This window comes from Petromyzon marinus, unplaced genomic scaffold, assembly GCF_048934315.1.
Source record: "Petromyzon marinus isolate PM22_M1 ecotype Great Lakes invasive population unplaced genomic scaffold, UKy_Petmar_22M1.pri1.0 PM_Scaffold_448, whole genome shotgun sequence".
Lineage (NCBI taxonomy): Eukaryota > Metazoa > Chordata > Hyperoartia > Petromyzontiformes > Petromyzontidae > Petromyzon > Petromyzon marinus.
Genome location: NW_027423444.1, coordinates 32,501 through 47,770, shown reverse-complemented (window position 1 = coordinate 47,770; position 15,270 = coordinate 32,501). Strand labels below are relative to the sequence as shown.

Sequence of the window (15,270 nt, the reverse complement as noted above, 5' to 3'; positions counted from 1 at the left end):
TGCTGAGTTGACGTATGATACCAGCTAGTGTCACGTTGGTGACACACTCCAGCTCGTTGTGGGTGAGTGAGTGAGTGAGTGGCTGGGTGAGTGACTGAGTGAGTGAGTGACTGGGTGAGTGACTGGGTGACTGAGTGAGTGACTGAGTGAGTGACTCACTAAGGCTGCTGAGTTGACGTATGATACCAGCTAGTGTCACGTTGGTGACACACTCCAGCTCGTTGTGGGTGAGTGACTGGGTGAGTGACTGGGTGAGTGACTGGGTGAGTGAGTGACTGGGTGAGTGAGTGAGTGAGTGACTGGGTGAGTGAGTGACTGAATGAGTGACTGAGTGAGTGAGTGACTAGGTAACTCACTAAGGCTGCTGAGTTGACGTATGATACCAGCTAGTGTCACGTTGGTGACACACTCCAGCTCGTTGTGGGTGAGTGACTGGGTGAGTGACTGAGTGAGTGAGTGAGTGACTGAGTGAGTGAGTGAGTAAGTGAATGAGTGAGTGAGTGACTGGGTGAGTGAGTGACTGGGTGAGTGACTGGGTGACTGGGTGAGTAACTCAGTGACTGACAGGGTGACTCACTAAGGCTGCTGAGTTGACGTATGATACCAGCTAGTGTCACGTTGGTGACACACTCCAGCTCGTTGTGGGTGAGTGACTGGGTGAGTGACTGAGTGAGTGAGTGAGTGACTGAGTGAGTGAGTAAGTGAATGAGTGAGTGAGTGACTGGGTGAGTGAGTGACTGGGTGAGTGACTGGGTGACTGGGTGAGTAACTCAGTGACTGACAGGGTGACTCACTAAGGCTGCTGAGTTGACGTATGATACCAGCTAGTGTCACGTTGGTGACACACTCCAGCTCGTTGTGGGTGAGTGACTGGGTGAGTGACTGAGTGAGTGAGTGAGTGACTGAGTGAGTGAGTGAGTAAGTGAATGAGTGAGTGAGTGACTGGGTGAGTGAGTGACTGGGTGAGTGACTGGGTGACTGGGTGAGTAACTCAGTGACTGACAGGGTGACTCACTAAGGCTGCTGAGTTGACGTATGATACCAGCTAGTGTCACGTTGGTGACACACTCCAGCTCGTTGTGGGTGAGTGAGTGAGTGAGTGGCTGGGTGAGTGACTGAGTGAGTGAGTGACTGGGTGAGTGACTGGGTGACTGAGTGAGTGACTGAGTGAGTGACTCACTAAGGCTGCTGAGTTGACGTATGATACCAGCTAGTGTCACGTTGGTGACACACTCCAGCTCGTTGTGGGTGAGTGACTGGGTGAGTGGCTGGGTGAGTGACTGGGTGAGTGAGTGAGTGAGTGACTGGGTGAGTGAGTGACTGAGTGAGTGACTGGGTGAGTGACTGACTGAGTGAGTGAGTAACTCACTAAGGCTGCTGAGTTGACGTATGATACCAGCTAGTGTCACGTTGGTGACACACTCCAGCTCGTTGTGGGTGAGTGACTGGGTGAGTGGCTGGGTGAGTGACTGGGTGAGTGACTGACTGAGTGACTGAGTGACTGAGTGAGTGACAGGGTAACTGAGTAACTGAGTGACTCACTAAGGCTGCTGAGTTGACGTATGATACCAGCTAGTGTCACGTTGGTGACACACTCCAGCTCGTTGTGGGTGAGTGACTGGGTGAGTGACTGAGTGAGTGAGTGAGTGACTGAGTGAGTGAGTAAGTGAATGAGTGAGTGAGTAACTGAGTGAGTGAGTGAGTGACTGGGTGAGTGACTGACTGAGTGACTGAGTGACTGAGTGAGTGACAGGGTAACTGAGTAACTGAGTGACTCACTAAGGCTGCTGAGTTGACGTATGATACCAGCTAGGGTCACGTTGGTGACACACTCCAGCTCGTTGTGGGTGAGTGACTGGGTGAGTGAGTGACTGGGTGAGTGAGTGGGTGAGTGAGTGAGTGAGTGACTGGGTGAGTGAGTGACTGGGTGAGTGAGTGGGTGAGTGAGTGAGTGGGTGAGTGAGTGACTGGGTGAGTGACTGGGTGACTGGGTGAGTAACTCAGTGACTGACAGGGTGACTCACTAAGGCTGCTGAGTTGACGTATGATACCAGCTAGTGTCACGTTGGTGACACACTCCAGCTCGTTGTGGGTGAGTGAGTGAGTGGCTGGGTGAGTGACTGGGTGAGTGAGTGAGTGACTGGGTGAGTGACTGAGTGACTGACTGAGTGAGTGAGTGACTGAGTGACTAAGTGAGTGACAGGGTAACTGAGTGAGTGAGTAACTGAGTGAGTGACTGGGTGAGTGACTGAGTGAGTGACTCACTAAGGCTGCTGAGTTGACGTATGATACCAGCTAGTGTCACGTTGGTGACACACTCCAGCTCGTTGTGGGTGAGTGACTGGGTGAGTGACTGAGTGAGTGAGTGAGTGACTGAGTGAGTGAGTGAGTAAGTGAATGAGTGAGTGAGTGACTGGGTGAGTGAGTGACTGGGTGAGTGACTGGGTGACTGGGTGAGTAACTCAGTGACTGACAGGGTGACTCACTAAGGCTGCTGAGTTGACGTATGATACCAGCTAATGTCACGTTGGTGACACACTCCAGCTCGTTGTGGGTGAGTGACTGAGTGAGTGAGTGACTGGGTGAGTGACTGACTGAGTGACTGAGTGAGTGACAGGGTAACTGAGTAACTGAGTGACTCACTAAGGCTGCTGAGTTGACGTATGATACCAGCTAGTGTCACGTTGGTGACACACTCCAGCTCGTTGTGGGTGAGTGACTGGGTAACTGACTGAGTGACTGAGTGAGTGAGTAACTGACTGAGTGACTGAGTGAGTGACTGAGTGAGTGACTGAGTGACTGAGTGAGTAACTGACTGGGTGAGTAACTGACTGAGTGACTAGGTGACTCACTAAGGCTGCTGAGTTGACATATGATACCAGCTAGTGTCACGTTGGTGACACACTCCAGCTCGTTGTGGGTGAGTGAGTGAGTGAATGACTGAGTGACTGGGTGAGTGACTGGGTGAGTGACTGGGTGAGTGAGTGAGTGACTGAGTGACTGAGTGAGTAACTGACAGGGTAACTCACTAAGGCTGCTGAGTTGACGTATGATACCAGCTAGTGTCACGTTGGTGACACACTCCAGCTCGTTGTGGGTGAGTGAGTGAGTGAATGACTGAGTGACTGGGTGAGTGACTGGGTGAGTGACTGGGTGAGTGAGTGAGTGAGTGACTGAGTGACTGAGTGAGTAACTGACAGGGTAACTCACTAAGGCTGCTGAGTTGACGTATGATACCAGCTAGTGTCACGTTGGTGACACACTCCAGCTCGTTGTGGGTGAGTGAGTGAGTGAATGACTGAGTGACTGGGTGAGTGACTGGGTGAGTGACTGGGTGAGTGAGTGAGTGACTGAGTGACTGAGTGAGTAACTGACAGGGTAACTCACTAAGGCTGCTGAGTTGACGTATGATACCAGCTAGTGTCACGTTGGTGACACACTCCAGCTCGTTGTGGGTGAGTGAGTGAGTGAATGACTGAGTGACTGGGTGAGTGACTGGGTGAGTGACTGGGTGAGTGAGTGAGTGACTGAGTGACTGAGTGAGTAACTGACAGGGTAACTCACTAAGGCTGCTGAGTTGACGTATGATACCAGCTAGTGTCACGTTGGTGACACACTCCAGCTCGTTGTGGGTGAGTGACTGGGTGAGTGACTGAGTGAGTGACTGAGTGACTGAGTGAGTGAGTAAGTGAATGAGTGACTGAGTGACTGAGTGAGTGAGTGACTGGGTGAGTGACTGAGTGACTGAGTGAGTGACTGAGTGAGTGACAGGGTAACTGAGTAACTGAGTGACTCACTAAGGCTGCTGAGTTGACGTATGATACCAGCTAGTGTCACGTTGGTGACACACTCCAGCTCGTTGTGGGTGAGTGACTGGGTGACTGAGTGAGTAACTGAGTGAGTGACTCACTAAGGCTGCTGAGTTGACGTATGATACCAGCTAGTGTCACGTTGGTGACACACTCCAGCTCGTTGTGAGTGAGTGACTGGGTGAGTGACTGGGTGAGTGAGTGACTGAGAGACTGAGTGAGTGAGTGAGTGACTGAGTGACTGAGTGACTGGGTGACTGAGTGACTGAGTGAGTGACTGGGTGAGTGAGTGAGTGACTGAGTAACTGAGTGACTGAGTGACTAGGTAACTCACTAAGGCTGCTGAGTTGACGTATGATACCAGCTAGGGTCACGTTGGTGACACACTCCAGCTCGTTGTGGGTGAGTGAGTGAGTGACTGAGTGACTGAGTGAGTAACTGGGTGAGTGACTGAGTGAGTGAGTGACTGGGTGAGTGAGTGAGTGAGTGACTGAGTAACTGAGTGACTGAGTGACTAGGTAACTCACTAAGGCTGCTGAGTTGACGTATGATACCAGCTAGGGTCACGTTGGTGACACACTCCAGCTCGTTGTGGGTGAGTGAGTGAGTGACTGAGTGACTGAGTGAGTAACTGGGTGAGTGACTGAGTGAGTGAGTGACTGGGTGAGTGAGTGAGTGAGTGACTGAGTAACTGAGTGACTGAGTGACTAGGTAACTCACTAAGGCTGCTGAGTTGACGTATGATACCAGCTAGGGTCACGTTGGTGACACACTCCAGCTCGTTGTGGGTGAGTGAGTGAGTGACTGAGTGACTGAGTGAGTAACTGGGTGAGTGACTGAGTGAGTGAGTGACTGGGTGAGTGACTGGGTGACTGGGTGAGTAACTCAGTGACTGACAGGGTGACTCACTAAGGCTGCTGAGTTGACGTATGATACCAGCTAGTGTCACGTTGGTGACACACTCCAGCTCGTTGTGGGTGAGTGAGTGAGTGAGTGGCTGGGTGAGTGACTGAGTGAGTGAGTAACTGACAGGGTAACTCACTAAGGCTGCTGAGTTGACGTATGATACCAGCTAGTGTCACGTTGGTGACACACTCCAGCTCGTTGTGGGTGAGTGAGTGAGTGACTGGGTGAGTGAGTGGGTGAGTGAGTGAGTAAGTGAATGAGTGACTGAGTGACTGAGTGAGTGAGTGACTGGGTGAGTGACTGACTGAGTGACTGAGTGAGTGACAGGGTAACTGAGTAACTGAGTGACTCACTAAGGCTGCTGAGTTGACGTATGATACCAGCTAGTGTCACGTTGGTGACACACTCCAGCTCGTTGTGGGTGAGTGACTGAGTGACTGAGTGACTGGGTGAGTGACTGGGTGAGTGAGTGACTGAGTGAGTAACTGAGTGACTAGGTAACTCACTAAGGCTGCTGAGTTGACGTATGATACCAGCTAGTGTCACGTTGGTGACACACTCCAGCTCGTTGTGGGTGAGTGACTGGGTGAGTGACTGGGTGAGTGACTGGGTGAGTGACTGACTGAGTGAGTAACTGAGTGAGTGACTGAGTGAGTAACTGAGTGAGTAACTCACTAAGGCTGCTGAGTTGACGTATGATACCAGCTAGTGTCACGTTGGTGACACACTCCAGCTCGTTGTGGGTGAGTGACTGGGTGAGTGAGTGACTGGGTGAGTGAGTGACTGGGTGAGTGACTGAGTGAGTGACTGAGTGAGTGACTCACTAAGGCTGCTGAGTTGACGTATGATACCAGCTAGTGTCACGTTACTGACACACTCCAGCTCGTTGTGGGTGAGTGACTGGGTGAGTGAGTGGGTGAGTGAGTGAGTAAGTGAATGAGTGACTGAGTGACTGAGTGAGTGAGTGACTGGGTGAGTGACTGACTGAGTGACTGAGTGAGTGACAGGGTAACTGAGTAACTGAGTGACTCACTAAGGCTGCTGAGTTGACGTATGATACCAGCTAGTGTCACGTTGGTGACACACTCCAGCTCGTTGTGGGTGAGTGACTGGGTGAGTGACTGGGTGAGTGACTGGGTGAGTGACTGAGTGAGTGAGTAACTGACAGGGTAACTCACTAAGGCTGCTGAGTTGACGTATGATACCAGCTAGTGTCACGTTGGTGACACACTCCAGCTCGTTGTGGGTGAGTGACTGAGTGAGTAACTGAGTGAGTGAGTAACTGAGTGACTGAGTGAGTGACAGGGTAACTGAGTGACTGAGTGAGTGACTGAGTGAGTGAGTGACTGGGTGACTGAGTGACTAGGTAACTCACTAAGGCTGCTGAGTTGACGTATGATACCAGCTAGTGTGATGTTGGTGACACACTCCAGCTCGTTGTGGGTGAGTGACTGGGTGAGTGAGTGAGTGAGTGACTGGGTGAGTGAGTGACTGAGTGACTGGGTGAGTGAGTGACTGGGTGAGTGAGTGACTGGGTGAGTGACTGGGTGAGTGACTGAGTGAGTGAGTGACTAGGTAACTCACTAAGGCTGCTGAGTTGACGTATGATACCAGCTAGTGTCACGTTAGTGACACACTCCAGCTCGTTGTTGATCTCCTCTGGCAGCGGCCTCCTGCACAGGAACCGCGGCTCCATCCCTCGCTTGATCAGCGGCATCCTGCTGGTGGGCTCTGGGGGGCTGTAGGGGGCTCTGGGGGGCTATAGGGGGCTCTGGGGGGCTCTGGGCGGCTGTAGTGGGCTGTAGTGGGCTGTAGGGAGCTTTAGGGGGGGCTCTGGCGGGCTGTAGGGGGCTGTAGGGGGCTCTGAGGGGCTGTAGGGGGCTGTAGGGGGCTGTAGGGAGCTTTGGGGGGGGCTGTAGGGAGCTTTGGGGGGGAACTGTAGGGGGCTCTGGGGGGCTGTAGTGGGCTGTAGGGGGCTGTAGGGAGCTTTGGGGAGGGCTGTAGTGGGTTGTAGTGGGCTGTAGGGGGCTGTAGGGGGCTGTAGGGAGCTTTGGGGGGGGCTGTAGGGGGCTCTGGGGGGCTGTAGGGGGCTGTAGTGGGTTGTAGTGGGCTGTAGGGAGCTTTGGGGGGGGGCTGTAGGGGGCTCTGGGGGGCTGTGTGGGGGGCTACTACAGCAGAGCTACAGCCTACAAGGCTGTATGCTACAGGCGGAAAACCAACAGTGAAGGCTACACCCGCAGAACACGTGCACACAGGCAGACAGAGACGGTCAGAAAGAGACAGAGAGAGAGACAGGCAGAGACAATCAGACAGACAGAGACAGGCAGAGACAATCAGACAGAGACAGGCAGACAGAGACAGGCAGAGACAATCAGAGAGAGAGAGACACAGGCAGACAGAGACAATCGGACAGAGAGAGACAGGCAGACAGAGAGAGAGACAGGCAGGCAGAGACAATCAGACAGAGAGAGACAGGCAGACAGAGACAATCAGACAGAGAGAGACAGGCAGACAGAGACGGTCAGACAGAGACAGAGAGAGACAGGCAGAGACAATCAGACAGAGAGAGACAGGCAGACAGAGACAGGCAGAGACAATCAGACAGAGAGAGACAGGCAGACAGAGAGAGAGACAGGCAGACAGAGACGGTCAGACAGAGACAGAGAGAGAGACAGGCAGAGACAATCAGACACAGAGAGACAGGCAGACAGAGAGAGACAGGCAGACAGAGACAATCAGACAGAGAGAGACAGGCAGACACAGACAGAGACAATCAGACAGAGAGAGACAGGCAGACAGAAAGAGAGAGAGAGACAGGCAGACAGATAGAGACAGGCAGACAGGGACAGACAGAGACAATCAGGCAGAGAGAGACAGACAGAGACAGACAGAGAGAGACAGGCAGAGATAATCAGACAGAGAGAGACAGACAGACAGAGAGAGGCAGACAGAGACAGAGAGAGAGAGACAGACAGACAGAGACAGACAGAGACAGACAGAGAGAGACAGACAGAGAGGGACAGACAGACAGAGACAGACAGACAGAGAGAGACAGGCAGACAGAGACAGACAGAGAGAGACAGACAGACAGAGACAGACAGAGACAGACAGAGAGAGACAGACAGACAGAGAGAGACAGGCAGAGACAGGCAGACAGAGACAGACAGAGAGAGAGACAGGCAGACAGAGACAGACAGAGAGAGACAAACAGACAGAGACACGCAGACAGAGACAGAGAGAGAGAGACAGACAAGAGACAGACAGACAGAGAGAGACAGGCAGACAGACAGTCCGAGACACAGTCAGCCGGCAACACACAGCCAGAAACGACGACTTTCAGAATATCAGCCAGACACAGGCACAGCAAGTCAGATATAGGCAACAACAAAGCTCCCCCAGGTAGCCTCTAGCAGGCTGTAGGGGCAAGTGCTGTTACACACACAGACAAAGCTCCCCCAGGTAGCCTCTAGCAGGGCTGTAGGGGCAAGTGCTGTTACACACACACAGACAAAGCTCCCCCAGGTAGCCTCTAGCAGGCTGTAGGGGCAAGTGCTATTACACACAGACAAAGCTCCCCCAGGTAGCCTCTAGCAGGCTGTAGGGGCAAGTGCTGTTACACACACACAAACAAAGCTCCCCCAGGTAGCCTCTAGCAGGGCTGTAGGGGCAAGTGCTATTACACACACAGACAAAGCTCCCCCAGGTAGCCTCTAGCATGGCTGTAGGGGCAAGTGCTGTTACACACACATACAAAGCTCCCCCAGGTAGCCTCTAGCAGGGCTGTAGGGGCAAGTGCTGTCACACACAGACAAAGCTCCCCCAGGTAGCCTCTAGCAGGCTGTAGGGGCAAGTGCTGTTACACACACAGACAAAGCTCCCCCAGGTAGCCTCTAGCAGGGCTATAGGGGCAAGTGCTGTTACATACACAGACAAAGCTCCACCAGGTAGCCTCTAGCAGGCTGTAGGGGCAAGTGCTGTTACACACAGACAAAGCTCCCCCAGGTAGCCTCTAACAGGCTGTAGGGGCAAGTGCTGTTACACACAGACACAGACAAAGCTCCCCCAGGTAGCCTCTAGCAGGGCTGTAGGGGCAAGTGCTGTTAGCGAGTAGCAGCAGCAGCAGCGTCTATGAAGGCTACCGGGGCACTGTGGCACACACAGAGGGGGTGGGTGGCCACCAGCACCACCACGCCCGGCCGCCTTTGTCTCTCCCCCAGTGCTGGCGATGTTCACTCACCAACACCACCACAACTACAACACCACCACCAGCGCTACACCACCACCACCGCTACACCACCACCGCTACACCACCACCGCTACACCACCACAACTACAACACCACCACCGCTACACCACCACCACCGCTACAACACCACCACCGCTACACCAGGTACTCATTTGAGGCCGAGTCGACCTAGGGGAGGTGGCACACAGGGTCGCCAGTATCCAATGCTGGATGGGCGTCCCCTTTCAAATTGTAAAATTTTGGAATATAAATTGTACTAACGAGAGGCACGAACCTTAATCGATTGATCCTTGCAAATGGCAGTCGTGGCAATCGCGCGTACACGACGCGACACACCCATGCGGCTAAATGTTTTAACGAAAAACAACAATAATAACGATAAGAATAATTACATTTAATGGGATATTTCACGCGTAAAGGCGGAGGCCTACGGCCTCCTGGTTGGGGGCCGCGCTCCCCACCCCCCCGTTCTTGCCTGGACGGCCCTACCGTCCGACCCTCGCCTCGGTCGGTAGAGCCCACCGAGACCGGGGGCGTCTCGTTGACGGACTACCGATTTTTTTTTGTAAGAAAAAAATGTTGTACATTTTATTTTAAATAACTATTTACAAAAAAATTGAGATTATTTTCTGGACATGGATTGAGGGCTGAGACGGAGCGGGGTGGTCTGTGTAGGTTAGCTTGAATATTAAAAAAAAATATTATTTAACGGGATATTTCACACGTAAGGGGGGCCTACCTGCTCCTGGTCGCGGGCCGCGCTCCCTCCCCCCGTTCTTGCCTGGACGGCCCTACCGTCCGACCCTCGCCTCGGTCGGTAGAGCCCACCGAGACCGGAGGCGTCTCGTTGACGGACTACCGATTTTTTGTAAGAATAAAAAATGTTGTACATTTTATTTTAAATAACTATTAAAAAAATAGAGTTAATTTTCTGGACATGGATTGAGGGCTGAGACGGAGCGGGGTGGTTTGTGTAGGTTAGCTTGAATATTAAAAAAATATATATTATTTTATGGGATATTTCGCACGTAAGGGGGGCCTACCTGCTCCTGGTCGCGGGCCGCGCTCCCTCCCCCCGTTCTTGCCTGGACGGCCCTACCGTCCGACCCTCGCCTCGGTCGGTAGAGCCCACCAAGACCGGGCGCGTCTCGTTGACGGACCACCGATTTTTTTTTTAAACAAATTTAATTTTAACAAAAAATATCGTTTTAAAAAAAAGATAATTTCGTGGACATGGCTTTGGGGGGCTGAGACGGAGCTTGAATATTTAAACAAAAAATGTTGGTGAGGATTTTAGTCCCCTCAGCGAACGCCTCAGGCAGCCTCCATCTCTTCTCGACCCCCCTTCTGTGTTGGAGTGGACGAGTCCAAGTGGACGCGAACCCGGGGGGTGGGAGGGAGTCCGATCAGTATATAGCGGTAGTGTAGTGTATAATGTATAGTAATTAGTGTATAGTAGTAGTGTATAGTAGTAGTGTATAATGTATAGTAGTAGTGCAGTGTATAATGTATTGTAGTAGTGTATAGTAGTAGTGTAGTGTATAATGTATAGTAATTAGTGTATTGTAGTAGTGTATAGTGGTAGTGTATAGTATTAGTGTATAGTAGTAATGTAGTAGTGTAGTGTATTGTAGTAGTGTATAGTGGTAGTGTATAATGTATAGTAGTAGTGTAGTGTATAATGTATAGTAGTAGTGTATAGTGGTAGTGTATAATGTATAGTAGTAATGTAGTGTATAATGTATAGTAGTAGTGTATTGTAGTAGTGTGTAGTGGTAGTGTATAATGTATAGTAGTAATGTAGTGTATAATGTATAGTAGTAGTGTATTGTAGTAGTGTATAGTGGTAGTGTATAATGTATAGTAGTGTATAGTAGTAGTGCATTGTGTATAGAAGTAGTGTAGTGTATAATGCATAGTAGTAGTGTATTGCAGTAGTGTGTAGTGGTAGTGTATAATGTATAGTAGTAATGTAGTGTATAATGTATAGTAGTAGTGTATTGTAGTAGTGTATAGTGGTAGTGTATAATGTATAGTAGTGTATAGTAGTAGTGCATTGTGTATAAAAGTAGTGTATAATGTATAGTAATTAGTGTATAGAAGTAATGTAGTCATGTATAGTAGTGTATAGTAGTAGTGCATTGTGTATAGTAGTGTAGTGTATAATGTATAGTAGTTAGTGTATAGTAGTAATGTAGTCATGTATAGTAGTGTATAGTAGTAGTGCATTGCGTATAGAAGTAGTGTAGTGTATAATGTATAGTAGTTAGTGTATAGTAGTAATGTAGTAATGTATAGTAGTGTATAGTGGTAGTGCATTGTGTATAGTAGTAGTGTAGTGTATAATGTATAACATTGCATATGAGGCAATGTAATCGGGCAATGTTAGGCAATGATATAACTGCCGTGGTCTATCCACTGTTGGATGAAGATCACTGCGATGATATTCCCGATATCATCATCACATTGATCATCATCCTCCAGTGAATCGATCGATACAATGACATACATGGAATTATCAAGGTTCCATCAGAACTTCGAACCCCCCTCCGCCAGGCGAGCGAGTTGGTACAATCCGACTCCCCAAATTGTAACGGGACCCATGGGGCAATTGCATGGGAATCGATTCGAACAATCGGTTAGAGCGCTCCTAAAGCGATCCAACGATATCGATTCCAATCGTTATTAACCCAATCATCTCTCGATAATTACAGATCGATATGTTTTTTTTAATCCAGACACAGGTTGACGCCACGCGGGCGTGGAGTTCCGATTAATTCGAGATCGTTATTCTACACGTGACCGATACATCTTCGTGAAATGTTTGAAATCGATTCCCGTCGGCCCGTAGGTTCAACTCTATCCGAATCGATTTAGAGAATCGGTTATCCCCAAAGGCCGCCCAGGTAGCGCACGTGGGCTGCAGGGGCAAGTGCAGCACCCGCTGTGCCAGGCTAGGTGCACAATGAGGGGGATTGTGGTCACGTGACAGACCCAGGTGTCTTGTCGGTTGAGTGCTGTGCCAGGCTAGGTGCACGAGGAGGAGGTCACGTGACAGACCCAGCAGGTGCCATGGGCTGTACTGCTGTGCCAGGCTAGGTGCACGAGGAGGAGGTCACGTGACAGACCCAGGGGTCTTGTCGGTTGTACTGCTGTGCCAGGCTAGGTGCACGAGGAGGAGGCCACGTGACAGACCCTGCAGGCGCCATGGGTTGTACTGCTGTGCCAGGCTAGGTGCACGAGGAGAAGGAGGAGGTCACGTGACAGACCCAGGTGTCTTGTTGGTTGTACTGCTGTGCCAGGCTAGGTGCAGGTGATCACGTGACAGACCCTGAAGGTGCCATGTGTTGTACTGCTGTGCCAGGCTAGGTGCACGAGGAGGTCACGTCACAGACCCTGCAGGTGCCATGGGTTGACTGCTGTGCCAGGCTAGGTGCACGAGGAGAAGGAGGAGGTCACGTGACAGACCCAGGTGTCTTGTCGGTTGTACTGCTGTGCCAGGCTAGGTGCAGGTGATCACGTGACAGACCCTGCAGGTGCCATGGATTGCACTGCTGTGCCAGGCTAGGTGCACGAGGAGGAGGAGGTCACGTGACAGACCGTGCAAGAAATGCTCATCAAAATGTCGAACCTGCGTCTCTGTGGGAGGGTCGTTTGATCGCCTTCCCGGCCGATCTTGACACCGCTGGTGCCGCTCATCGGCAAGTCCACTCAGCTCCACGTCCTCCTGTACCACATCACTCCATCTCTTCTCTAGCCCGTGTCACCCACTCACCACATCACTCCATCTCTTCTCTAGCACGTGTCACCTACTCACCACATCACTCCATCTCTTCTCTAGCCCGTGTCACCCACTCACCACATCACTCCATCTCGTCTCTAGCCCGTGTCACCCACTCACCACATCACTCCATCTCGTCTCTAGCCCGTGTCACCCACTCACCACATCACTCCATCTCTTCTCTAGCCCGTGTCACCCACTCACCACATCACTCCATCTCTTCTCTAGCCCGTGTCACCCACTCACCACATCACTCCATCTCTTCTCTAGCCCGTGTCACCCACTCACCACATCACTCCATCTCTTCTCTAGCCCGTGTCACCCACTCACCACATCACTCCATCTCGTCTCTAGCCCGTGTCACCCACTCACCACATCACTCCATCTCTTCTCTAGCCCGTGTCACCCACTCACCACATCACTCCATCTCTTCTCTAGCCCGTGTCACCAACTCACCCACCCACTCACCACATCACTCCATCTCTTCTCCAGCCCGTGTCACCCACTCACCCACCCACTCACCACATCACTCCATCTCTTCTCTAGCCCGTGTCACCCACTCAACCACCCACTCCATCTCTTCTCTAGACCGTGTCACCCACTCAACCACCCACTCCATCTCTTCTCTAGCCCGTGTCACCCACTCACCACATCACTCCATCTCTTCTCTAGCCCGTGTCACCAACTCACCCACCCACTCACCACATCACTCCATCTCTTCTCCAGCCCGTGTCACCCACTCACCCACCCACTCACCACATCACTCCATCTCTTCTCTAGCCCGTGTCACCCACTCAACCACCCACTCCATCTCTTCTCTAGACCGTGTCACCCACTCAACCACCCACTCACCACATCACTCCATCTCTTCTCTAGCCCGTGTCACCCACTCACCCACCCACTCACCACATCACTCCATCTCTTCTCTAGCCCGTGTCACCCACTCACCACATCACTCCATCTCTTCTCTAGCCCGTGTCACCCACTCACCACATCACTCCATCTCGTCTCTAGCCCGTGTCACCCACTCAACCACCCACTCCATCTCTTCTCTAGCCCGTGTCACCCACTCACCACATCACTCCATCTCTTCTCTAGCCCGTGTCACCCACTCAACCACCCACTCCATCTCTTCTCTAGCCCGTGTCACCCACTCAACCACCCACTCCATCTCTTCTCTAGCCCGTGTCACCCACTCAACCACCCACTCACCACATCACTCCATCTCTTCTCTAGCCCGTGTCACCCACTCACCCACCCACTCACCACATCACTCCATCTCTTCTCTAGCCCGTGTCACCCACTCACCCACCCACTCACCACATCACTCCATCTCTTCTCTAGCCCGTGTCACCCACTCACCCACCCACTCACCACATCACTCCATCTCTTCTCTAGCCCCGTGCCGCGCCCGTTTAACCCCCTCGATCCACACACACACCTATAGACACACCTGTAGACACACCTATAGACACACCTGTACACACACACCTATAGACACACCTATAGACACACACCTATAGACACCTATAGACACACCTGTAGACACACCTATAGACACACACACCTATAGACACACACACCTATAGACACACACACACACCTATAGACACACCTGTAGACACACACACCTATAGACACACACACCTATAGACACACCTATAGACACACACACACCTATAGACACACCTGTAGACACACACACCTATAGACACACCTATAGACACACACACACCTATAGACACACCTGTAAACACACACACACCTATAGACACACACACACCTATAGACACACCTATAGACACACACCTATAGGTAGACACACACACCTATAGACACACACACCTATAGACACACCTATAGACACACCTGTAGACACACACACCTATAGACACACACACACCTATAGACACACCTATAGACACACACACACCTATAGACACACACACACACCTATAGACACACCTATAGACACACCTATAGACACACACACCTATAGACACACACACCTATAGACACACCTATAGACACACCTATAGACACACACACCTATAGACACACCTGTAGACACACACACACCTATAGACACACACCTATAGACACACCTATAGACACACCTGTAGACACACACACACACCTATAGACACACACACACCTATAGACACACACACACACCTATAGACACACACACACACCTATAGACACACCTGTAGACACACACACCTATATATACACCTATAGACACACCTATAGACACACACACCTATAGACACACCTATAGACACACGCTCCTATAGACACACACACTTATAGACACACCTATAGACACACACACCTATAGACACACCTATAGACACACCTGTAGACACACACACCTATAGACACACACACCTATAGACACACCTATAGACACATCGATAGACACACAACAACAACAACAACCGCCATTCGCCACTAAGTGGCAGTGACGTCACCACGACGCTTGTGCCAGGCCATGTGCACCCTGAGACCACGTGAAGTGTCGAACG

General features: G+C 51.3%; 1 protein-coding gene across 1 annotated transcript in view; it reads right to left on the bottom strand.

Annotated features, from left to right (window-relative positions):
• The window catches only part of LOC142923360 (actin-binding protein WASF3-like), a gene marked incomplete at its 3' end in the record, with an annotated part of 33,351 nt that extends 26,572 nt beyond the window's left edge, over window positions 1-6,779 (bottom strand). Inside the window, exon 1 of the mRNA XM_076064435.1 lies at window positions 6,300-6,779. Within this exon, the coding sequence (XP_075920550.1) occupies window positions 6,300-6,432 (133 nt within the window). The remainder of the gene's footprint in view (window positions 1-6,299) is intronic.
• Between the last annotated feature and the right edge of the window lie 8,491 nt (window positions 6,780-15,270).